Source organism: Culex quinquefasciatus, chromosome 3 (genome assembly GCF_015732765.1).
Source record: "Culex quinquefasciatus strain JHB chromosome 3, VPISU_Cqui_1.0_pri_paternal, whole genome shotgun sequence".
NCBI lineage: Eukaryota > Metazoa > Arthropoda > Insecta > Diptera > Culicidae > Culex > Culex quinquefasciatus.
This window is the reverse complement of record NC_051863.1, coordinates 25792901-25816056: the sequence shown is the minus strand read 5'-3', so window position 1 is coordinate 25816056 and position 23156 is coordinate 25792901. Positions and strand designations below refer to the sequence as shown.

Below are 23156 nucleotides of genomic sequence, written 5' to 3'. Positions count from 1 at the left end.
ATCGATTTTAGACGCTTCGTCGCCAAGTCGACAAGTTGTCAAGTTGAGCTTCGAATACTGGCGCTAGAATGCTGGCGCATATGTTTCGGCTCGACTTATACTCGTTCGTAGTAGCTTGTCTACCGATGTTTCCTTCAACATGTAAGATATCGTAGCTTTTCGGTTTCTTTTGCTCTGTCCGTTTTTGCATAACTGTCCAATGTTAATGCAAAAACTTTTTGACATAGGACATTTATCCGGGTACAATCAATTTGTTTCCGTGTGCTCCTAAAATCGCCTTTAAGTAGGCTTCATTTGTCGTGTCGTTTTATTTAACAGAGTTCATTGATTCCAATAGGAGCTTTCTAAGCTTCTAAGCTTTATATCGTTTTCAAAGTTTTCAATGCTCGCGACGCCAATGGCTATCTACCTAAGGTATTGCGATTGAGTGTGTAGTGGTGCGGTTGTAAAAATATCTATCTCTGACTCTCTCACTTTCGTAGACGCTGAATGGCAAGCTTCCCACTGTGCGGTTAACTCGGTTTTGCTTTGCGCCTGCTTTGTTCGGTTTTGGGCTCGTACCAAAACTAGAAAACCAAAACCGCGGTGTGTGTCGTCACTTGCGCATTGGAAGCTAAGAATTTGTACGATTAAAAATATTCGATAGGTGAAAATTGTTAATAATTAATAATACCTTGCTTTCATCATAAGATTTTTTGTATCAAGTCGATGTTGTGAATTGAGAGAAGTTATATTCTTTAGTGAGAAAGGCTCTATCTCACCCCTGGTGGGATTAAATCGGGTTTTTGTCTTTTTGTCTTTTTTTTGTCTTTTTAGTCTTTTTTGTCTTTTTTGTCTTTTTTGTCTTTTTTGTCTTTTTTGTCTTTTTTGTCTTTTTTGTCTTTTTTGTCTTTTTTGTCTTTTTTGTCTTTTTTGTCTTTTTTGTCTTTTTGTCTTTTTGTCTTTTTTGTCTTTTTTGTCTTTTTGTCTTTTTGTCTTTTTGTCTTTTTGTCTTTTTGTCTTTTTGTCTTTTTGTCTTTTTGTCTTTTTTGTCTTTTTGTCTTTTTGTCTTTTTGTCTTTTTGTCTTTTTGTCTTTTTGTCTTTTTGTCTTTTTTTGTCTTTTTGTCTTTTTGTCTTTTTGTCTTTTTGTCTTTTTGTCTTTTTGTCTTTTTGTCTTTTTGTCTTTTTGTCTTTTTGTCTTTTTGTCTTTTTGTCTTTTTGTCTTTTTTTGTCTTTTTGTCTTTTTGTCTTTTTGTCTTTTTGTCTTTTTGTCTTTTTGTCTTTTTGTCTTTTTTGTCTTTTTGTCTTTTTGTCTTTTTGTCTTTTTGTCTTTTTGTCTTTTTGTCTTTTTGTCTTTTTTGTCTTTTTGTCTTTTTGTCTTTTTGTCTTTTTGTCTTTTTGTCTTTTTGTCTTTTTGTCTTTTTGTCTTTTTGTCTTTTTGTCTTTTTGTCTTTTTTGTCTTTTTGTCTTTTTGTCTTTTTGTCTTTTTTGTCTTTTTGTCTTTTTTGTCTTTTTGTCTTTTTGTCTTTTTGTCTTTTTGTCTTTTTTTCTTTTTGTCTTTTTGTCTTTTTGTCTTTTTGTCTTTTTTTTTGTCTTTTTGTCTTTTTGTCTTTTTGTCTTTTTGTCTTTTTGTCTTTTTGTCTTTTTGTCTTTTTGTCTTTTTTGTCTTTTTGTCTTTTTGTCTTTTTGTCTTTTTGTCTTTTGTCTTTTTGTCTTTTTGTCTTTTTTGTCTTTTTGTCTTTTTTGTCTTTTTGTCTTTTTGTCTTTGTCTTTTTTGTCTTTTTGTCTTTTTGTCTTTTTGTCTTTTTGTCTTTTTGTCTTTTTGTCTTTTTGTCTTTTTTGTCTTTTTTGTCTTTTTGTCTTTTTGTCTTTTTGTCTTTTTGTCTTTTTGTCTTTTTGTCTTTTTTGTCTTTTTGTCTTTTTGTCTTTTTGTCTTTTTGTCTTTTTGTCTTTTTTGTCTTTTTGTCTTTTTGTCTTTTTGTCTTTTTGTCTTTTTTGTCTCTTTTGTCTTTTTGTCTTTTTGTCTTTTTGTCTTTTGTCTTTTTTGTCTTTTTGTCTTTTTGTCTTTTTGTCTTTTTGTCTTTTTGTCTTTTTGTCTTTTGTCTTTTTGTCTTTTTGTCTTTTTGTCTTTTTGTCTTTTTGTCTTTTTGTCTTTTTGTCTTTTTGTCTTTTTTGTCTTTTTGTCTTTTTGTCTTTTTGTCTTTTTTGTCTTTTTGTCTTTTTGTCTTTTTGTCTTTTTTTGTTTTTTGTCTTTTTTGTCTTTTTGTCTTTTTGTCTTTTTGTCTTTTTTTGTCTTTTTGTCTTTTTGTCTTTTTGTCTTTTTGTCTTTTTTTGTCTTTTTGTCTTTTTGTCTTTTTGTCTTTTTGTCTTTTTGTCTTTTTGTCTTTTTGTCTTTTTGTCTTTTTGTCTTTTTGTCTTTTTGTCTTTTTGTCTTTTTGTCTTTTTGTCTTTTTGTCTTTTTTTGTCTTTTTGTCTTTTTGTCTTTTTGTCTTTTTTTGTCTTTTTGTCTTTTTGTCTTTTTGTCTTTTTTGTCTTTTTGTCTTTTGTCTTTTTTGTCTTTTTGTCTTTTTTGTCTTTTTGTCTTTTTGTCTTTTTGTCTTTTTGTCTTTTTGTCTTTTTGTCTTTGTCTTTTTGTCTTTTGTCTTTTTGTCTTTTTGTCTTTTTGTCTTTTTGTCTTTTTGTCTTTTTTGTCTTTTTGTTTTTTTGTCTTTTTGTCTTTTTGTCTTTTTGTCTTTTTGTCTTTTTTGTCTTTTTTTGTCTTTTTGTCTTTTTGTCTTTTTGTCTTTTTGTCTTTTTTGTCTTTTTGTCTTTTTGTTTTTGTCTTTTTTTGTCTTTTTGTCTTTTTGTCTTTTTGTCTTTTTGTCTTTTTGTCTTTTTGTCTTTTTGTCTTTTTGTCTTTTTGTCTTTTTGTCTTTTTTGTCTTTTTTGTCTTTTTGTCTTTTTGTCTTTTTGTCTTTTTGTCTTTTTGTCTTTTTGTCTTTTTGTCTTTTTGTCTTTTTTTGTCTTTTTGTCTTTTTTTTGTCTTTTTGTCTTTTTGTCTTTTTGTCTTTTTGTCTTTTTGTCTTTTTGTCTTTTGTCTTTTTGTCTTTTTGTCTTTTTGTCTTTTTGTCTTTTGTCTTTTTGTCTTTTTTGTCTTTTTGTCTTTTTTTGTCTTTTTGTCTTTTTGTCTTTGTCTTTTTGTCTTTTGTCTTTTTGTCTTTTTGTCTTTTTGTCTTTTTGTCTTTTTGTCTTTTTGTCTTTTTGTCTTTTGTCTTTTTTGTCTTTTTGTCTTTTTGTCTTTTTTGTCTTTTTGTCTTTTTGTCTTTTTTGTCTTTTTGTCTTTTTTTGTCTTTTTGTCTTTTTGTCTTTTTGTCTTTTTGTCTTTTTGTCTTTGTCTTTGTTTTGTCTTTTTGTCTTTGTCTTTTCTTTTTGTCTTTTTTGTCTTTTGTCTTTTGTCTTTTTGTCTTTTTGTCTTTTTGTCTTTTTGTCTTTTTGTCTTTTTGTCTTTTTGTCTTTTTGTCTTTTTGTCTTTTTGTCTTTTTGTCTTTTTGTCTTTTTTGTCTTTTTCTTTTGTCTTTTTGTCTTTTTGTCTTTTTGTCTTTTTGTCTTTTTGTCTTTTTGTCTTTTTGTCTTTTTGTCTTTTTGTCTTTTTGTCTTTTTGTCTTTTTGTTTTTGTCTTTTTGTCTTTTTGTCTTTTTGTCTTTTTGTCTTTTTGTCTTTTTGTCTTTTTGTCTTTTTTTGTCTTTTTTGTCTTTTTGTCTTTTTGTCTTTGTCTTTTTTTGTCTTTTGTCTTTTTGTCTTTTTGTCTTTTTTTGTTTTGTCTTTTGTCTTTTTGTCTTTTTGTCTTTTTGTCTTTTTGTCTTTTTATCTTTTGTCTTTTTGTCTTTTTGTCTTTTTGTCTTTTTGTCTTTTTTGTCTTTTTGTCTTTTTGTCTTTTTGTCTTTGTCTTTTTGTCTTTTTGTCTTTTTTTGTCTTTTTTTGTCTTTTTGTCTTTTTGTCTTTTTGTCTTTGTCTTTTTGTCTTTTTGTCTTTTTGTCTTTTGTCTTTTGTCTTTTTGTCTTTTTGTCTTTGTCTTTTTGTCTTTTTGTCTTTTTGTCTTTTTGTCTTTTTGTCTTTTTGTCTTTTTGTCTTTTTGTCTTTTTTGTCTTTTTGTCTTTTGTCTTTTTGTCTTTTTGTCTTTGTCTTTTTTGTCTTTTTTGTCTTTTTTGTCTTTTTTGTCTTTTTTGTCTTTTTTGTCTTTTTTTGTCTTTTTTGTCTTTTTTGTCTTTTTTGTCTTTTTTTGTCTTTTTTGTCTTTTTTGTCTTTTTTGTCTTTTTTGTCTTTTTTGTCTTTTTTGTCTTTTTTGTCTTTTTTGTCTTTTTTGTCTTTTTTGTCTTTTTGTCTTTTTTGTCTTTTTTGTCTTTTTTGTCTTTTGTCTTTTTGTCTTTTTGTCTTTTTGTCTTTTTGTCTTTTTGTCTTTTTGTCTTTTTGTCTTTTTGTCTTTTTTGTCTTTTTGTCTTTTTTGTCTTTTTTTTGTCTTTTTGTCTTTTTGTCTTTTTTGTCTTTTTGTCTTTTTGTCTTTTTTTGTCTTTTGTCTTTTTGTCTTTTTGTCTTTTTTGTCTTTTTTGTCTTTTTTGTCTTTTTTGTCTTTTTTGTCTTTTTGTCTTTTTGTCTTTTTGTCTTTTTTGTCTTTTTTGTCTTTTTTGTCTTTTTTGTCTTTTTTGTCTTTTTTGTCTTTTTTGTCTTTTTTGTCTTTTTTGTCTTTTTTGTCTTTTTTGTCTTTTTTGTCTTTTTTGTCTTTTTTGTCTTTTTTGTCTTTTTTGTCTTTTTTGTCTTTTTTGTCTTTTTTGTCTTTTTTGTCTTTTTTGTCTTTTTTGTCTTTTTGTCTTTTTGTCTTTTTTGTCTTTTTGTCTTTTTTGTCTTTTTTTGTCTTTTTTTGTCTTTTTGTCTTTTTGTCTTTTTGTCTTTTTTTGTCTTTTTGTCTTTTTGTCTTTTTTTGTCTTTTTGTCTTTTTGTCTTTTTGTCTTTTTTTGTCTTTTGTCTTTTTGTCTTTTTGTCTTTTTGTCTTTTTGTCTTTTTGTCTTTTTGTCTTTTGTCTTTTTGTCTTTTTGTCTTTTTGTCTTTTTGTCTTTTTGTCTTTTTGTCTTTTTGTCTTTTTGTCTTTTGTCTTTTTGTCTTTTTGTCTTTTTGTCTTTTTGTCTTTTTTTGTCTTTTTGTCTTTTTGTCTTTTTTGTCTTTTTGTCTTTTTGTCTTTTTGTCTTTTTGTCTTTTTGTCTTTTTGTCTTTTTTTGTCTTTTTGTCTTTTTGTCTTTTTTGTCTTTTTTGTCTTTTTTGTCTTTTTCTTTTTGTCTTTTTGTCTTTTTGTCTTTTGTCTTTTTGTCTTTTTGTCTTTTTGTCTTTTTGTCTTTATCTTTTGTCTTTTGTCTTTTTGTCTTTTTGTCTTTTTGTCTTTTTGTCTTTTTTATCTTTTGTCTTTTTGTCTTTTTGTCTTTTTGTCTTTTTTTGTCTTTTTGTCTTTTTGTCTTTTTGTCTTTTTGTCTTTTTGTCTTTTTGTCTTTTTGTCTTTTTGTCTTTTTTTGTCTTTTTGTCTTTTTGTCTTTTTGTCTTTTTGTCTTTTTGTCTTTTTTTTTGTCTTTTGTCTTTTTGTCTTTTTGTCTTTTTGTCTTTTTGTCTTTTTGTCTTTTTGTCTTTTTGTCTTTTTGTCTTTTTGTCTTTTTGTCTTTGTCTTTTTTGTCTTTTTGTCTTTTTGTCTTTTTGTCTTTTTGTCTTTTGTCTTTTTGTCTTTTTGTCTTTTTGTCTTTTTGTCTTTTGTCTTTTTGTCTTTGTCTTTTTTGTCTTTTGTCTTTGTCTTTTTGTCTTTTTGTCTTTTTGTCTTTTTGTCTTTTTGTCTTTTTGTCTTTTTGTCTTTTTGTCTTTTTGTCTTTTTGTCTTTTTGTTTTTTGTCTTTTTGTCTTTTTGTCTTTTTGTCTTTTTTTGTCTTTTTGTCTTTTGTCTTTTTGTCTTTTTGTCTTTTTGTCTTTTTGTCTTTTTGTCTTTTTGTCTTTTTGTCTTTTTGTCTTTTTGTCTTTGTCTCTTTTGTCTTTTGTCTTTTTGTCTTTTGTCTTTGTCTTTTTGTCTTTTTGTCTTTTTTGTCTTTTGTCTTTTGTCTTTTTGTCTTTTGTCTTTTTGTCTTTTTGTCTTTTTGTCTTTTTGTCTTTTTGTCTTTTTTGTCTTTTTGTCTTTTTGTCTTTTTTGTCTTTTTTGTCTTTGTCTTTTTTTGTCTTTTTGTCTTTTTGTCTTTTTTTTTTTTTTTGTCTTTTTGTCTTTTTGTCTTTTTGTCTTTTTGTCTTTTGTCTTTTTGTCTTTGTCTTTTTGTCTTTTTGTCTTTTGTCTTTTTGTCTTTTTGTCTTTTTGTCTTTTTGTCTTTTTGTCTTTTTGTCTTTTTGTCTTTTTTGTCTTTTTGTCTTTTTGTCTTTTGTCTTTTTGTCTTTTTTTGTCTTTTTGTCTTTTTGTCTTTTTGTCTTTTTTTGTCTTTTTGTCTTTTTGTCTTTTTGTCTTTTTGTCTTTTTGTCTTTTTTGTCTTTTTGTCTTTTGTCTTTTTTGTCTTTGTCTTTTTGTCTTTTTCTTTTTGTCTTTGTCTTTTGTCTTTTGTCTTTTTGTCTTTTTGTCTTTTTGTCTTTTTGTCTTTTGTCTTTTTTGTCTTTTTGTCTTTTTGTCTTTTTGTCTTTGTCTTTGTCTTTTGTCTTTTTGTCTTTTTGTCTTTTTGTCTTTTTTTGTCTTTTTGTCTTTTGTCTTTTTGTCTTTTTGTCTTTTTGTCTTTTTGTCTTTTTTGTCTTTTTGTCTTTTTGTCTTTTTGTCTTTTTGTCTTTTTTGTCTTTTTGTCTTTTTGTCTTTTGTCTTTTTGTCTTTTTGTCTTTTTGTCTTTTTGTCTTTTTGTCTTTTTGTCTTTTTGTCTTTTTGTCTTTTTTGTCTTTTTGTCTTTTTGTCTTTTTGTCTTTTTGTCTTTTTGTCTTTTTGTCTTTTTGTCTTTTTGTCTTTTTTGTCTTTTTTGTCTTTTTGTCTTTTTGTCTTTGTCTTTTTTGTCTTTTTGTCTTTGTCTTTTTGTCTTTTTGTCTTTGTCTTTTTGTCTTTTTGTCTTTTTGTCTTTTTGTCTTTTTGTCTTTTTGTCTTTTTGTCTTTTTGTCTTTTTGTCTTTTTGTCTTTTGTCTTTTTGTCTTTTTGTCTTTTTTTGTCTTTTTTGTCTTTTTGTCTTTTTGTCTTTTTGTCTTTTTGTCTTTTTGTCTTTTTGTCTTTTTGTCTTTTTTTGTCTTTTGTCTTTTGTCTTTTTGTCTTTTTTTGTCTTTTTGTCTTTTGTCTTTTGTCTTTTTGTCTTTTTGTCTTTTTGTCTTTTTTGTCTTTTGTCTTTTTGTCTTTTTTGTCTTTTGTCTTTTTGTCTTTGTCTTTTTGTCTTTTTGTCTTTTTGTCTTTTTGTCTTTTTGTCTTTTTTTGTCTTTTTGTCTTTTTGTCTTTTTGTCTTTTTGTCTTTTTGTCTTTTTGTCTTTTTGTCTTTTTGTCTTTTTGTCTTTGTCTTTTTTGTCTTTTTGTCTTTTTGTCTTTTTGTCTTTTTGTCTTTTTGTCTTTTTGTCTTTTTGTCTTTTTGTCTTTTTCTTTTTTGTCTTTTTGTCTTTTTGTCTTTTTGTCTTTTTGTCTTTTGTCTTTTTGTCTTTTTGTCTTTTTTGTCTTTTTGTCTTTTTGTCTTTTGTCTTTTTGTCTTTTTGTCTTTTTGTCTTTTTGTCTTTTTGTCTTTTTGTCTTTTTGTCTTTTTGTCTTTTTGTCTTTTTGTCTTTTTTCTTTTTGTCTTTTTGTCTTTTTGTCTTTTTGTCTTTTTGTCTTTTTGTCTTTTTTGTCTTTTTTGTCTTTTGTCTTTTTGTCTTTTTGTCTTTTTGTCTTTTTTGTCTTTTGTCTTTTTGTCTTTGTCTTTTTGTCTTTTTGTCTTTTTGTCTTTTTGTCTTTTTGTCTTTTTTTTTGTCTTTTTGTCTTTTTGTCTTTTTTTGTCTTTTTGTCTTTTTTGTCTTTTTGTCTTTTTTGTCTTTTTGTCTTTTTGTCTTTTTGTCTTTTTGTCTTTTTTTGTCTTTGTCTTTTTGTCTTTTTGTCTTTTTGTCTTTTTGTCTTTTTGTCTTTTTGTCTTTTTTTGTCTTTTTGTCTTTTTGTCTTTTTGTCTTTTTGTCTTTTTGTCTTTTTGTCTTTTTGTCTTTTTGTCTTTTTGTCTTTTTGTCTTTTTTGTCTTTTTGTCTTTGTCTTTTTGTCTTTTGTCTTTTTGTCTTTTGTCTTTTTGTCTTTTTTGTCTTTTTGTCTTTTTGTCTTTTTGTCTTTTTGTCTTTTTGTCTTTTTGTCTTTTTGTCTTTTTGTCTTTTTGTCTTTTTGTCTTTTTGTCTTTTGTCTTTTGTCTTTTTGTCTTTTTGTCTTTTTGTCTTTTGTCTTTTTGTCTTTTTGTCTTTTTGTCTTTTTGTCTTTTTGTCTTTTTGTCTTTTTGTCTTTTTTGTCTTTTTGTCTTTTTGTCTTTTTGTCTTTTTGTCTTTTTGTCTTTTGTCTTTTGTCTTTTTGTCTTTTTGTCTTTTTGTCTTTTTGTCTTTTTTGTCTTTTTGTCTTTGTCTTTTGTCTTTTTGTCTTTGTCTTTTTTGTCTTTTGTCTTTTTGTCTTTTTGTCTTTTTGTCTTTTTATCTTTTTGTCTTTTTGTCTTTTGTCTTTTTGTCTTTTTGTCTTTTTGTCTTTTTGTCTTTTGTCTTTTTGTCTTTTTGTCTTTTTGTCTTTTTGTCTTTTTGTCTTTTTGTCTTTTTGTCTTTTTTGTCTTTTTGTCTTTTTGTCTTTTTGTCTTTTTTCTTTTTAGTCTTTTTGTCTTTTTGTCTTTTTGTCTTTTTGTCTTTTTGTCTTTTTTGTCTTTTGTCTTTTTGTCTTTTGTCTTTTGTCTTTTGTCTTTTTGTCTTTTTGTCTTTTTGTCTTTTTGTCTTTTTTATCTTTTTGTCTTTTTGTCTTTTTGTCTTTTTGTCTTTTTGTCTTTTTTATCTTTTTGTCTTTTTTTTTTTTTTGTCTTTTTGTCTTTTTTGTCTTTTTGTCTTTTTTTCTCTTTTGTCTTTTTTTTGTCTTTTTTGTCTTTTTTGTCTTTTGTCTTTTTGTCTTTTTGTCTTTTTGTCTTTGTCTTTTTGTCTTTTTGTCTTTTTGTCTTTTTGTCTTTTTGTCTTTTTGTCTTTTTGTCTTTTTGTCTTTTTGTCTTTTTGTCTTTTTGTCTTTTTGTCTTTTTGTCTTTTTGTCTTTTTTGTCTTTTTGTCTTTTTGTCTTTTTGTCTTTTTGTCTTTTTTTGTGCTTTTTTTGTCTTTTTGTCTTTTTTGTCTTTTTGTCTTTTTGTCTTTTTATCTTTTGTCTTTTTGTCTTTTGTCTTTTTGTCTTTTTGTCTTTTTGTCTTTTTGTCTTTTTGTCTTTTTGTCTTTTTGTCTTTTTGTCTTTTTGTCTTTTTGTCTTTTGTCTTTGTCTTTTTGTCTTTTTGTCTTTGTCTTTTTGTCTTTTTGTCTTTTATCTTTTGTCTTTTTGTCTTTTTGTCTTTTGTCTTTTTGTCTTTTTGTCTTTTTCTTTTTGTCTTTTTGTCTTTTTATCTTTTTGTCTTTTGTCTTTTTGTCTTTTTGTCTTTTTTTGTCTTTTTGTCTTTTTGTCTTTTTGTCTTTTTGTCTTTGTCTTTTTGTCTTTTTGTCTTTTTGTCTTTTTGTCTTTTTTGTCTTTTTTCTTTTTGTCTTTTTGTCTTTTGTCTTTTTGTCTTTTTGTCTTTTTGTCTTTTTGTCTTTTTGTCTTTTTTGTCTTTTTTGTCTTTTGTCTTTTTTTGTCTTTTGTCTTTTAGTCTTTTTTGTCTTTTTGTCTTTTTGTCTTTTTGTCTTTTGTCTTTTTTGTCTTTTTTTGTCTTTTTGTCTTTTTGTCTTTTTGTCTTTTTGTCTTTTTGTCTTTTTGTCTTTTTGTCTTTTTGTCTTTTTGTCTTTTTGTCTTTTTGTCTTTTTGTCTTTTTGTCTTTTTGTCTTTTTTTTATCTTTTTGTCTTTTTGTCTTTTTGTCTTTTTGTCTTTTTGTCTTTTTTGTGTCTTTTTGTCTTTTTGTCTTTTGTCTTTTGTCTTTTTTTGTCTTTTTTGTCTTTTTGTCTTTTTGTCTTTTTGTCTTTTTGTCTTTTTGTCTTTTTGTCTTTTTGTCTTTTTGTCTTTTTGTCTTTTTGTCTTTTTGTCTTTTTGTCTTTTGTCTTTTTGTCTTTTTGTCTTTTTGTCTTTTTGTCTTTTTTTGTCTTTTGTCTTTTTGTCTTTTTTTGTCTTTTTGTCTTTTGTCTTTTTGTCTTTTGTCTTTTTGTCTTTTGTCTTTTTGTCTTTTTGTCTTTTTTGTCTTTTTGTCTTTTTAGTCTTTTTGTCTTTTTTTGTCTTTTGTCTTTTTGTCTTTTGTCTTTTTTGTCTTTTTAGTCTTTTTGTCTTTTTGTCTTTTTGTCTTTTTGTCTTTTTGTCTTTTTGTCTTTTGTCTTTTTTTGTCTTTTTGTCTTTTTGTCTTTTTTTGTCTTTTTGTCTTTTTTGTCTTTTTCTTTTTGTCTTTTTGTCTTTTTGTCTTTTTTTGTCTTTTTAGTCTTTTTGTCTTTTTGTCTTTTTGTCTTTTTGTCTTTTGTCTTTTTGTCTTTTTGTCTTTTTGTCTTTTTGTCTTTTTGTCTTTTGTCTTTTTGTCTTTTTGTCTTTTGTCTTTTTGTCTTTTTGTCTTTTTTGTCTTTTTGTCTTTGTCTTTTTGTCTTTTTGTCTTTGTCTTTTTGTCTTTTTGTCTTTTTGTCTTTTTGTCTTTTTGTCTTTTTGTCTTTTTGTCTTTTTGTCTTTTTGTCTTTTTGTCTTTTTGTCTTTTTGTCTTTTTGTCTTTTTGTCTTTTGTCTTTTTGTCTTTTTGTCTTTGTCTTTTTTTGTCTTTTTGTCTTTTTGTCTTTTTGTCTTTTTGTCTTTTTGTCTTTTTTGTCTTTTTTGTCTTTTTGTCTTTTTGTCTTTTTGTCTTTTTGTCTTTTTGTCTTTTTGTCTTTTTGTCTTTTTTGTCTTTTTGTCTTTTTGTCTTTTTGTCTTTTTGTCTTTTTGTCTTTTTTGTCTTTTTGTCTTTTGTCTTTTGTCTTTTTGTCTTTTTGTCTTTTGTCTTGTCTTTTTGTCTTTTTTGTCTTTTTGTCTTTTTTTGTCTTTTTTTCTTTTTGTCTTTTGTCTTTTTGTCTTTTTGTCTTTTTGTCTTTTTGTCTTTTTGTCTTTTTTGTCTTTTTGTCTTTTTGTCTTTTTTGTCTTTTTGTCTTTTTAGTCTTTTTTTGTCTTTTTGTCTTTTGTCTTTTTGTCTTTTTGTCTTTGTCTTTTTGTCTTTTTGTCTTTTTGTCTTTTTGTCTTTTTGTCTTTTTGTCTTTTTGTCTTTTTTGTCTTTTGTCTTTTTGTCTTTTTGTCTTTTTGTCTTTTGTCTTTTTGTCTTTTTTTGTCTTTTGTCTTTTTGTCTTTTTGTCTTTTTTGTCTTTTGTCTTTTTGTCTTTTTGTCTTTGTCTTTTTGTCTTTTTGTCTTTTTTGTCTTTTTGTCTTTTTGTCTTTTTGTCTTTTTGTCTTTTTGTCTTTTGTCTTTTTTTGTCTTTTTGTCTTTTTGTCTTTTTTGTCTTTTTGTCTTTTTGTCTTTTTGTCTTTTTGTCTTTTTGTCTTTTTGTCTTTTGTCTTTTTGTCTTTTTGTCTTTTTGTCTTTTGTCTTTTTGTCTTTTTGTCTTTTTGTCTTTTTGTCTTTTTGTCTTTTTGTCTTTTTGTCTTTTTGTCTTTTGTCTTTTGTCTTTTTGTCTTTTTGTCTTTTTGTCTTTTTGTCTTTTTGTCTTTTTGTCTTTTTTGTCTTTTTGTCTTTTTGTCTTTTTGTCTTTTTGTCTTTTTGTCTTTTTGTCTTTTTGTCTTTTTTTGTCTTTTTTTGTCTTTTTTTGTCTTTTTGTCTTTTTGTCTTTTTAGTCTTTTTGTCTTTTTTGTCTTTTTGTCTTTTTGTCTTTTTGTCTTTTTGTCTTTTTGTCTTTTTGTCTTTTTGTCTTTTGTCTTTTTGTCTTTGTCTTTTTGTCTTTTTGTCTTTTTGTCTTTTTGTCTTTTTTTGTCTTTTTGTCTTTTATCTTTTTGTCTTTTTGTCTTTTTGTCTTTGTCTTTTTGTCTTTTTTGTCTTTTTTTGTCTTTTTTGTCTTTTTGTCTTTTTGTCTTTTTGTCTTTTTGTCTTTTTGTCTTTTTGTCTTTTTTTGTCTTTTTGTCTTTTTGTCTTTTGTCTTTTTTGTCTTTTTGTCTTTTTGTCTTTTTTGTCTTTTTGTCTTTTTGTCTTTTTGTCTTTTTTTCTTTTTGTCTTTTGTCTTTTTTTGTCTTTTTGTCTTTTTGTCTTTTTGTCTTTTTGTCTTTTTGTCTTTTTGTCTTTTTGTCTTTTTTTGTCTTTTGTCTTTTTGTCTTTTTTGTCTTTTGTCTTTTTGTCTTTTTGTCTTTTTTGTCTTTTTGTCTTTTTTGTCTTTTTGTCTTTTGTCTTTTTGTCTTTTTGTCTTTTTGTCTTTTTGTCTTTTTGTCTTTTTTTGTCTTTTTGTCTTTTTGTCTTTTTGTCTTTTTTTGTCTTTTTGTCTTTTTTGTCTTTTTGTCTTTTTGTCTTTTTGTCTTTTTGTCTTTTTTGTCTTTTTGTCTTTTTGTCTTTTTTTGTCTTTTTGTCTTTTGTCTTTTTGTCTTTTTGTCTTTTTGTCTTTTTGTCTTTTTTTGTCTTTTTGTCTTTTTGTCTTTTTGTCTTTTTGTCTTTTTGTCTTTTTTGTCTTTTGTCTTTTTGTCTTTTTGTCTTTTTGTCTTTTTGTCTTTTTTTGTCTTTTTGTCTTTTGTCTTTGTCTTTTTGTCTTTTTGTCTTTGTCTTTTTTCTTTTTCTTTTTGTCTTTTTGTCTTTTTGTCTTTTTGTCTTTTTGTCTTTTTGTCTTTTTGTCTTTTTTGTCTTTTTCTTTTTGTCTTTTGTCTTTTGTCTTTTTGTCTTTTTGTCTTTTTGTCTTTTTGTCTTTTTGTCTTTTTGTCTTTGTCTTTTTGTCTTTTTGTCTTTTTGTCTTTTTGTCTTTTTGTCTTTTTGTCTTTTTGTCTTTTTGTCTTTTTGTCTTTTTGTCTTTTTGTCTTTTTGTCTTTTGTCTTTTTGTCTTTTTGTCTTTTTTTGTCTTTTTGTCTTTTTGTCTTTTTGTCTTTTTGTCTTTTTGTCTTTTTGTCTTTTTGTCTTTTTTGTCTTTTGTCTTTTTGTCTTTTGTCTTTTTGTCTTTTTGTCTTTTTTGTCTTTTTGTCTTTTTGTCTTTTTGTCTTTTTGTCTTTTGTCTTTTTTTGTCTTTTTGTCTTTTTGTCTTTTTGTCTTTTTGTCTTTTTGTCTTTTTGTCTTTTTTGTCTTTTGTCTTTTTGTCTTTTGTCTTTTTGTCTTTTTGTCTTTTTGTCTTTTTGTCTTTTTGTCTTTTTTGTCTTTTTGTCTTTTTGTCTTTTTGTCTTTGTCTTTTTGTCTTTTTACTTTTTGTCTTTTTGTCTTTTTGTCTTTTTTTGTCTTTTTTGTCTTTTTGTCTTTTTGTCTTTTTTGTCTTTTTTGTCTTTTTTGTCTTTTTTGTCTTTTTTGTCTTTTTTGTCTTTTTTGTCTTTTTTGTCTTTTTTGTCTTTTTTGTCTTTTTTGTCTTTTTTGTCTTTTTTGTCTTTTTTGTCTTTTTTGTCTTTTTTTGTCTTTTTTGTCTTTTTTGTCTTTTTGTCTTTTTTGTCTTTTTTGTCTTTTTTGTCTTTTTTGTCTTTTTTGTCTTTTTTGTCTTTTTTGTCTTTTTTGTCTTTTTTGTCTTTTTTGTCTTTTTGTCTTTTTTGTCTTTTTTGTCTTTTTTGTCTTTTTTGTCTTTTTTGTCTTTTTTGTCTTTTTTGTCTTTTTTGTCTTTTGTCTTTGTCTTTTTGTCTTTGTCTTTTTGTCTTTTTGTCTTTTTGTCTTTTTGTCTTTTTGTCTTTTTGTCTTTTTGTCTTTTTGTCTTTTTGTCTTTTTGTCTTTTTGTCTTTTGTCTTTTTTGTCTTTTTGTCTTTTTGTCTTTTTGTCTTTTTGTCTTTTTTGTCTTTTTGTCTTTGTCTTTTTGTCTTTTTGTCTTTTTGTCTTTTTGTCTTTTTGTCTTTTTTGTCTTTTTGTCTTTTTGTCTTTTTGTCTTTTTTGTCTTTTTGTCTTTTTGTCTTTTGTCTTTTTGTCTTTTTGTCTTTTTGTCTTTTTGTCTTTTTGTCTTTTTGTCTTTTTGTCTTTTGTCTTTTTGTCTTTTTGTCTTTTTGTCTTTTTGTCTTTTTGTCTTTTTGTCTTTTGTCTTTTTGTCTTTTTGTCTTTTTGTCTTTTTTTGTCTTTTTGTCTTTTTTGTCTTTTTATCTTTGTCTTTTTGTCTTTTTTGTCTTTTAGTCTTTTTGTCTTTTTGTCTTTTTGTCTTTTTGTCTTTTTGTCTTTTTTGTCTTTTTGTCTTTTTGTCTTTTTGTCTTTTTTTGTCTTTTTGTCTTTTTGTCTTTTTGTCTTTTTTGTCTTTTTAGTCTTTTTGTCTTTTTGTCTTTTTGTCTTTTTGTCTTTTTGTCTTTTTGTCTTTTTTGTCTTTTGTCTTTTTGTCTTTTTTTGTCTTTTTGTCTTTTTGTCTTTTTGTCTTTGTCTTTTTGTCTTTTTCTTTTTGTCTTTTTGTCTTTTTGTCTTTTTTTGTCTTTTTGTCTTTGTCTTTTTTTGTCTTTTTGTCTTTTTGTCTTTTTGTCTTTTGTCTTTGTCTTTTTGTCTTTTTGTCTTTTTGTCTTTTTGTCTTTTTGTCTTTTTTGTCTTTGTCTTTTTGTCTTTTTTGTCTTTTTGTCTTTGTCTTTTTTGTCTTTTTGTCTTTTGTCTTTTTGTCTTTTTGTCTTTTTGTCTTTTGTCTTTTGTCTTTTTGTCTTTTTTGTCTTTTGTCTTTTTGTCTTTTTGTCTTTTTGTCTTTTTGTCTTTTTGTCTTTTTGTCTTTTTGTCTTTTTGTCTTTTTGTCTTTTGTCTTTTTGTCTTTTTGTCTTTTTGTCTTTTTGTCTTTTTGTCTTTTGTCTTTTTGTCTTTTTGTCTTTTTGTCTTTTGTCTTTTGTCTTTTTGTCTTTTTGTCTTTTTGTCTTTTTGTCTTTTTGTCTTTTTGTCTTTTTGTCTTTTTGTCTTTTTAGTCTTTTTGTCTTTTTGTCTTTTTTGTCTTTTTGTCTTTTGTCTTTTTGTCTTTTTGTCTTTTTGTCTTTTTGTCTTTTTGTCTTTTTGTCTTTTTGTCTTTTTGTCTTTTTTGTCTTTTGTCTTTTTGTCTTTTTGTCTTTTTTTGTCTTTTTAGTCTTTTTGTGTCTTTTTGTCTTTTTGTCTTTTTGTCTTTTTGTCTTTTGTCTTTTTGTCTTTTTGTCTTTTTGTCTTTTGTCTTTTTGTCTTTTTGTCTTTTTTTGTCTTTTTGTCTTTTGTCTTTTTGTCTTTTTAGTCTTTTTGTCTTTTTGTCTTTTTGTCTTTTTAGTCTTTTTGTCTTTTTGTCTTTTTGTCTTTTTGTCTTTTTTGTCTTTTGTCTTTTTGTCTTTTGTCTTTTTGTCTTTTGTCTTTTTGTCTTTTTGTCTTTTTTGTCTTTTTGTCTTTTTGTCTTTTTGTCTTTTTTGTCTTTTGTCTTTTTGTCTTTTTGTCTTTTTGTCTTTTTGTCTTTTTTTGTCTTTTTGTCTTTTTGTCTTTTTGTCTTTTTTTGTCTTTTTGTCTTTTTGTCTTTTTGTCTTTTTGTCTTTTTGTCTTTTTGTCTTTTTGTCTTTTTGTCTTTTTGTCTTTTTGTCTTTTGTCTTTGTCTTTTTGTCTTTTTGTCTTTTTTTGTCTTTTTGTCTTTTTTTTTGTCTTTTTGTCTTTTTGTCTTTTTGTCTTTTTGTCTTTTTGTCTTTTTGTCTTTTTGTCTTTTTTGTCTTTTGTCTTTTTGTCTTTTTTGTCTTTTTTGTCTTTTGTCTTTTTGTCTTTTTTGTCTTTTTGTCTTTTTGTCTTTTTGTCTTTTGTCTTTTTGTCTTTTTGTCTTTTTGTCTTTTGTCTTTTTAGTCTTTTTTTGTCTTTTTGTCTTTTTGTCTTTTTGTCTTTTTGTCTTTTTGTCTTTTTGTCTTTTTGTCTTTTTGTCTTTTGTCTTTGTCTTTTGTCTTTTTTGTCTTTTTTGTCTTTTTTTGTCTTTTGTCTTTTTGTCTTTTTGTCTTTTTGTCTTTTTGTCTTTTGTCTTTTTTTGTCTTTTTTTGTCTTTTTGTCTTTTTTGTCTTTTTGTCTTTTTGTCTTTTTGTCTTTTTGTCTTTTGTCTTTTTGTCTTTTTGTCTTTGTCTTTTTGTCTTTTTGTCTTTTTGTCTTTTTTGTCTTTTTGTCTTTTTGTCTTTTTGTCTTTTTGTCTTTTTGTCTTTTTGTCTTTTTGTCTTTTTGTCTTTTTGTCTTTTTGTCTTTTTGTCTTTTTGTCTTTTTGTCTTTTTGTCTTTTTGTCTTTTTGTCTTTTTGTCTTTTTGTCTTTTTGTCTTTTTGTCTTTTTTGTCTTTTTTGTCTTTTTTGTCTTTTATGTCTTTTTGTCTTTTGTCTTTTTGTCTTTTTGTTTTTTTGTCTTTTTGTCTTTTTGTCTTTTTGTCTTTTTGTCTTTTTGTCTTTTTTTGTCTTTTTGTCTTTTTGTCTTTTTTGTCTATTTTGTCTATTTTGTCTTTTGTCTTTGTCTTTTTGTCTTTTTTCTTTTTTCTTTTTTTGTCTTTTTGTCTTTTTTGTCTTTGTCTTTTTGTCTTTTTGTCTTTTTGTCTTTTGTCTTTTTGTCTTTTTTGTCTTTTTTTATCTTTTGTCTTTTTGTCTTTTTGTCTTTTTGTCTTTTTGTCTTTTTGTCTTTTGTCTTTTTGTCTTTTTGTCTTTTTGTCTTTTTTGTCTTTTTTGTCTTTTTTGTCTTTTTTGTCTTTTTTGTCTTTTTTGTCTTTTTTGTCTTTTTTGTCTTTTTTGTCTTTTTTGTCTTTTTTGTCTTTTTTGTCTTTTTTGTCTTTTTTGTCTTTTTGGTCTTTTTTGTCTTTTTTGTCTTTTTTTTTGTCTTTTTTTTTTTGTCTTTTTTTGTCTTTTTGCCTTTCTTACTAAAGAAAGGTATAGGTTTTACTTTAAGCCAGGACGTCATTTCCAGCTTCGTAAATATGTCGATTCAGCATGAATTTTAAACCGAAAAATCGCTAAAAAATCACACTGCATCGATTTTTGACGCTCTATCGATTCACCTTGATAGAACTCGTCTATCTCGAACCCTGGAATTTTGAGAAAATAAATTCCGTGGAGGTCGAGTGATGTTCGTATGTGGTAAAATTTTGCAAAATTTTGTGTCGCGCTGTTCTCAGCTCCCATAAATCCGATTTCGATTCTCCTAAATGCAGATGAAAGCTAGTGTGCTGAACCTGGGCGAGTTGCCGCGCAAATTTCGAATTATCCATCTGTTTTCGGATACGGCCAGACTTTTCCAGAAAATACACAGTTTCCAAATGAAAATATGGTCCAATTTTTTCATTTTCATATCTTTTATTAATCTCAAAATTGCATTTTCGAGCTCTACAACCTCCCAAATTTTCATCCAGATTCATAATATTGTTCTGGAGTTAGAGCCGTTTGATTGGCCTACCATAAGAAACAAAATCCCTAAAAAAAGGTAAAAGCCCACCTGGTGACCTTCGCCAACATTTTTCATTTCTGATTTTATTCGAAATTTCTTGCTACATTCATAGTACAGACCATGAGTGAGCATCTGAAACAAATTTTACATCGATCGGCAATCCCGATCAATTTTAGAACGATTTACTTTTTGCCTTTCTTACTAAAGAAAGGTATAGGTTTTACTTTAAGCCAGGACGTCATTTCCAGCTTCGTAAATATGTCGATTCAGCATGAATTTTAAACCGAAAAATCGCTAAAAAATCACACTGCATCGATTTTAGACGCTTCGTCGCCAAGTCGACAAGTTGTCAAGTTGAGCTTCGAATACTGGCGCTAGAATGCTGGCGCATATGTTTCGGCTCGACTTATACTCGTTCGTAGTAGCTTGTCTACCGATGTTTCCTTCAACATGTAAGATATCGTAGCTTTTCGGTTTCTTTTGCTCTGTCCGTTTTTGCATAACTGTCCAATGTTAATGCAAAACTTTTTGTATTTATCCGGGTACAATCAATTTGTTTCCCGTGTGCTCCTAAAATCGCCTTTAAGTAGGCTTCATTTGTCGTGTCGTTTTATTTAACAGAGTTCATTGGATTCCAATAGGAGCTTTCTAAGCTTCTAAGCTTTATATCGTTTTCAAAGTTTTCAATGCTCGCGACGCCAATGGCTATCTACCTAAGGTATTGCGATTGAGTGTGTAGTGGTGCGGTTGTAAAAATATCTATCTCTGACTCTCACTTTCGTAGACGCTGAATGGCAAGCTTCCCACTGTGCGGTTAACTCGGTTTTGCTTTGCGCCTGCTTTGTTCGGTTTTGGGCTCGTACCAAAACTAGAAAACCAAAACCGCGGTGTGTGTCGTCACTTGCGCATTGGAAGCTAAGAATTTGTACGATTAAAAATATTCGATAGGTGAAAATTGTTAATAATTAATAATACCTTGCTTTCATCATAAGATTTTTTGTATCAAGTCGATGTTGTGAATTGAGAGAAGTTATATTCTTTAGTGAGAAAGGCTCTATCTCACCCCTGGTGGGATTAAATCGGGTTTTTGTCTTTTGTCTTTTTGTCTTTTTAGTCTTTTTGTCTTTTTGTCTTTTTTCTTTTTGTCTTTTTTGTCTTTTTGTCTTTTTGTCTTTTTGTCTTTTTGTCTTTTTGTCTTTTTGTCTTTTTGTCTTTTTGTCTTTTTGTCTTTTTGTCTTTTTGTCTTTTTGTCTTTTTTGTCTTTTTGTCTTTTTGTCTTTGTCTTTGTCTTTTTGTCTTTTTTGTCTTTTTGTCTTTTTGTCTTTTTGTCTTTTTGTCTTTTTGTCTTTTTTTTTGTCTTTTTGTCTTTTTGTCTTTTTTGTCTTTTTGTCTTTTTGTCTTTTTGTCTTTTTGTCTTTTTGTCTTTTTTGTCTTTTTGTCTTTTTTGTCTTTTTGTCTTTTTGTCTTTTTGTCTTTTTGTCTTTTTGTCTTTTTGTCTTTTTGTCTTTTTGTCTTTTTGTCTTTGTCTTTTTGTCTTTTTGTCTTTTTGTCTTTTTGTCTTTTTTTGTCTTTTTGTCTTTTTTGTCTTTTTGTCTTTTTGTCTTTTTGTCTTTTGTCTTTTTGTCTTTTTGTCTTTTTGTCTTTTTGTCTTTTTGTCTTTTTGTCTTTTTGTCTTTTTGTCTTTTTGTCTTTTTGTCTTTTTGTCTTTTTGTCTTTTTGTCTTTTTGTCTTTTTGTCTTTTTTTTCTTTTTGTCTTTTTGTCTTTTTGTCTTTTTGTCTTTTGTCTTTTTGTCTTTTTGTCTTTTTTGTCTTTTTGTCTTTTTGTCTTTTTGTCTTTTTGTCTTTTTGTCTTTTTGTCTTTTTGTCTTTTTGTCTTTTTGTCTTTTTAGTCTTTTTGTCTTTTTGTCTTTTTGTCTTTTTGTCTTTTTGTCTTTTTGTCTTTTTGTCTTTTTTGTCTTTTTGTCTTTTTTTGTCTTTTTGTCTTTTTGTCTTTTTGTCTTTTTTTGTCTTTTTGTCTTTTTGTCTTTTTGTCTTTTTGTCTTTTTGTCTTTTGTCTTTTTGTCTTTTTTGTCTTTTTGTCTTTTTGTCTTTTTGTCTTTTTGTCTTTTTGTCTTTTTGTCTTTGTCTTTTTGTCTTTTTTTGTCATTTTGTCTTTTTGTCTTTATTATCTTTTTGTCTTTTTTTGTCTTTTTGTCTTTTTGTCATTTTTGTCTTTTTGTCTTTTTGTCTTTTTGTCTGTTTTGTCTTTTTGTCTTTTTGTCTTTTTGTCTTTTTTGTCTTTTTTGTCTTTTTTGTCTTTTTTGTCTTTTTTGTCTTTTTTGTCTTTTTTGTCTTTTTTGTCTTTTTTGTCTTTTTTGTCTTTTTTGTCTTTTTTGTCCTTTTTGTCTTTTTTGTCTTTTTTGTCTTTTTTGTCTTTTTTGACATTTCTGCTGCCCAGTTTCTTGAAAACATACAAGCGACGATAAATTAGAATTGATGATTTTTTTTTTATTAAAGAAGCTCTGATAAAATTATGTTTGTGCCAAAAAGTGGATGGTAATAGTAATATCAAATTCGTTACATTATTGATTTTCCACAAAAATCCCCCAGTGGCGACAATCCCAAGTTGATGGAGTCATCCTATGGCACAATCATTAGACAGAGGCCGCCGGCCCTGATGTTCAAAGACACTAAACCCACCAGCCACATCTTCAGAAGCATCAACTTTGCAGAACTACCAGCCACAGCAACAACAACAGATCAACACCACCGAAGAAAGTCGTGACCGTCGATCACGAATCGATACTTGCCGTTGTTCCTGCTTCTGCCGCCGATCCTCCCTTATCATTATTATTACTGCTTCTTCTTCTTCGTCATCTTTGAGGTTTTTTTTTCCAGATCACCGGGTCGTCACCGCGGTTGTCGATCGTCACTGCGTATCAACCTGTGCTGCCTTCGAGATCGACGACGACGACCGGTTCGGTGACTCCTCCCCCTCTTGGAGGTCCCGCGGGATGATTGGAATGTCAGCTTGGCGGTTTGTTGTTATGGGTCTGCGTATTATCCCTGGCTCAGGTTTGCCCGGAGTTCATTTAGTTTAATAAACTTATCTCCCGCAACCGGATTGACAGGTATGACGACTTGCGACGTGGACGACGACCTGCATTGCGTCGATACTGACGGTGATGAGTAAATGATGACGACCTGCTGGTTCATGTTTGAAACTTTATGGCAAATATATTTCTATTCTAGTGTAGATTCTAAACAAACTTCATGCTACACAGAAATGAGTTGATAAGAAAAAGCTCCACTATTAGCTTCATTAGCTTCAGCTTCATTCATATAATCAGTCTTAAAACTGCACTGAACAGGCATGGTTGCAATATTGGCACTTAGGTTTCCAGCAAAGATGAATCTTCTAATTTTATTGTAATAAACGCCCTAAATCAAATTAATTTGACGACTAATTTTCAAACTTTCCTTTCCAGGATTTTTGCGGGTCTTCGAGCGGCCATCGCCACCGATATAACCTTCCGAAATCACTCTTGCGTCCCAACCGGATTCTCTAAGGTGTGCTTCCTGGACAGAATAAGCTACAACTCTCATGATCAACGCGTGATCCACCGCTTCCCTGCTAACCTCACGCATGTACGACTGGGGGGTGAAGTCGTAATGTTTCGTGATTTCAAAATTCAACACTTTGATACCAAGCTGTACGGCATGATGGGCAAACCTCGCACCCTGGAGGTGATCAACCTATGGGTAAGGACTATCCAACTGCCGAGAACAGTTCAGCATGCAGACTTCCGGAGAAATATATTAGATCAGTTCGAGGTGGAACCCGGTGAAGACGCTCCCTTGTTAACATACTTGCACCTAGGCAATAACTGGCTAAGCAACATTGCAAATCTCAGTGTTTTAGTAAATCTTGAAGTGCTACTGCTGCAAAACAACCACATCGAACACATTGATCACTCAACCATGCAGAACCTAACCAAGCTGAGGCACCTAGATCTGACCCACAACTTCCTCACTCAGTTCTCCACGCAAGTTTTCCCAAAAAGCCTAACCTATCTAAGTCTGAACTCCAACGAAATCAAACTCCTCAACTACGACGGCCTATACTTCCCCCCGCTATTAACCCTCAACCTGGAACGCAACGACCTCCCCTCGATCGATGCATCCGCATTGATCCTGGCGATGCCCAAGTTAAAAATGGTCCGCTTCGGAGGGAACCCAATCGATCCGAACGAGTTCCGCCTAGCAGTTCAGCAGTTCCGGAAGCATAACGTGAGCGTCAACGGTGAGGCGGATGAGGTGGCTTGTTTGTACAAGGAGGAAGTTGTCGAAGGAGTTTGCGTGCGGTTGGCCCCGCCACGGAACGTTATTCGTGAGATTTTGCTCAGCTTGGTGGTGGTCTTGGTGGTGATCGCGATGGTGGTGACGGTTTGGTGGGTTTTCGTGACGATTAATAAAAAGTGCTAGAATATTTAAGATGTGTTTAAAAATATAGGTATAAGTAAAAGATTGGAAAAATAATGACCGTGAACATGAAAATATTTTGATTATCCCGCCCGTGTGGATCAATCGGACCGCGTACAGGACTCACAATCCAGAGGTTGCTGGTTCGAATCCCGCGGCGGGCGCTCTAAAAATTCTTTGTGAAAATATGGGTATCCGGCGCCGTCGCTCCGTGCCGTACTCAAACACTTAGGAGCCCAGGGCGGCGAAGTCCTTGTAGTTAAAAGGAAGACACTAGTGGTTGGTACTAGCAATGGTGGCCGACAGCTATAAAGTCAACTTCGTTTCGAACATGAAAATATCCATCAAATTTCTTATAAAAATGCCTTGGGAGTATCAAATTTACATATTTGACCTCCAATAAAAAAATTCCGATCCAAATTTATCATATCACTAGCTTTTTCTAAACTACTCGAAATCAATGCTGGAAGAACCAAGAAGACCTTTTCTTTGTACAATCCGCGTGAAAATACAGCAATATATTGCTCAGAAACCAGCAAAAAATATTTTAGGGATCTTTTAGGGAAATCTTTCAGGGATTGCAAAAACTCTTCTGACAACACTGCATAATTTTTCGGAAAATTAATTTTCCACCTAATTTTGCGATCTGGACCACTGTACAATTTCCAAAAAAGCAAACAAGTAATTCTCTACGAAATCGGCAGATTTTTTTAAATTTAATTTTTTTGGTTTGGCACCAACCTTTGTGGGGGCCTTCCTTATGAGTCTCCATACAATTTGGGCAGCTGTCCATTTAAAAATGGTACTTCGAAAATCTGTAACTTTTGAATACATTTTCTGATCAATAAGTGTCTTCGGCAAAGTTGTAGGTATTGTTGAAGACTATTGAGAAAAATAGATACAAAGGATTTTTTTACGAACATTAATTTTTTTTCACAAAAGCTAAAATATCTTAAATCGTTTTTTTTTTTATCTAGATTTTTCATCTGTTCAAGGGGCCAAACCCCAAAAAAATGAGATATTTTTTTATGTAAAATTGAATTGGCAACCAAAAAATGCTCCGTTTTCAAAATATGGTTACCGAAAGTTTGATTTCTGCAAAATATATGCAGTTTTTTTTATTTTTAAAAAAGTCACCTTGAGTGACCATTTCCTAATTTTTTCTTTGAAAAATT

General features: G+C 28.4%; 1 protein-coding gene across 1 annotated transcript; it reads left to right on the top strand.

Annotated features, from left to right (window-relative positions):
• The first annotated feature begins 20875 nt into the window (after positions 1-20875).
• Positions 20876-21993, top strand: LOC6053554. Its single transcript, XM_038260700.1, has 2 exons — positions 20876-20928; positions 20988-21993. The coding sequence occupies exons 1-2, from the start codon at positions 20909-20911 to the stop codon at positions 21982-21984; spliced, it is 1017 nt and encodes a 338-aa protein (XP_038116628.1). The 5' UTR covers positions 20876-20908; the 3' UTR covers positions 21985-21993.
• The last annotated feature ends 1163 nt before the right edge of the window (positions 21994-23156 follow it).

Excerpts from the sequence above, each read along its gene's own strand:
- LOC6053554 (XM_038260700.1), top strand. The coding sequence starts at position 20,909 with ATGAATCTTCTAATTTTATT. Across the intron at positions 20,929-20,987 it reads ATGAATCTTCTAATTTTATT|GATTTTTGCGGGTCTTCGAG; the intron begins GTAATAAACGCC and ends TTTCCTTTCCAG.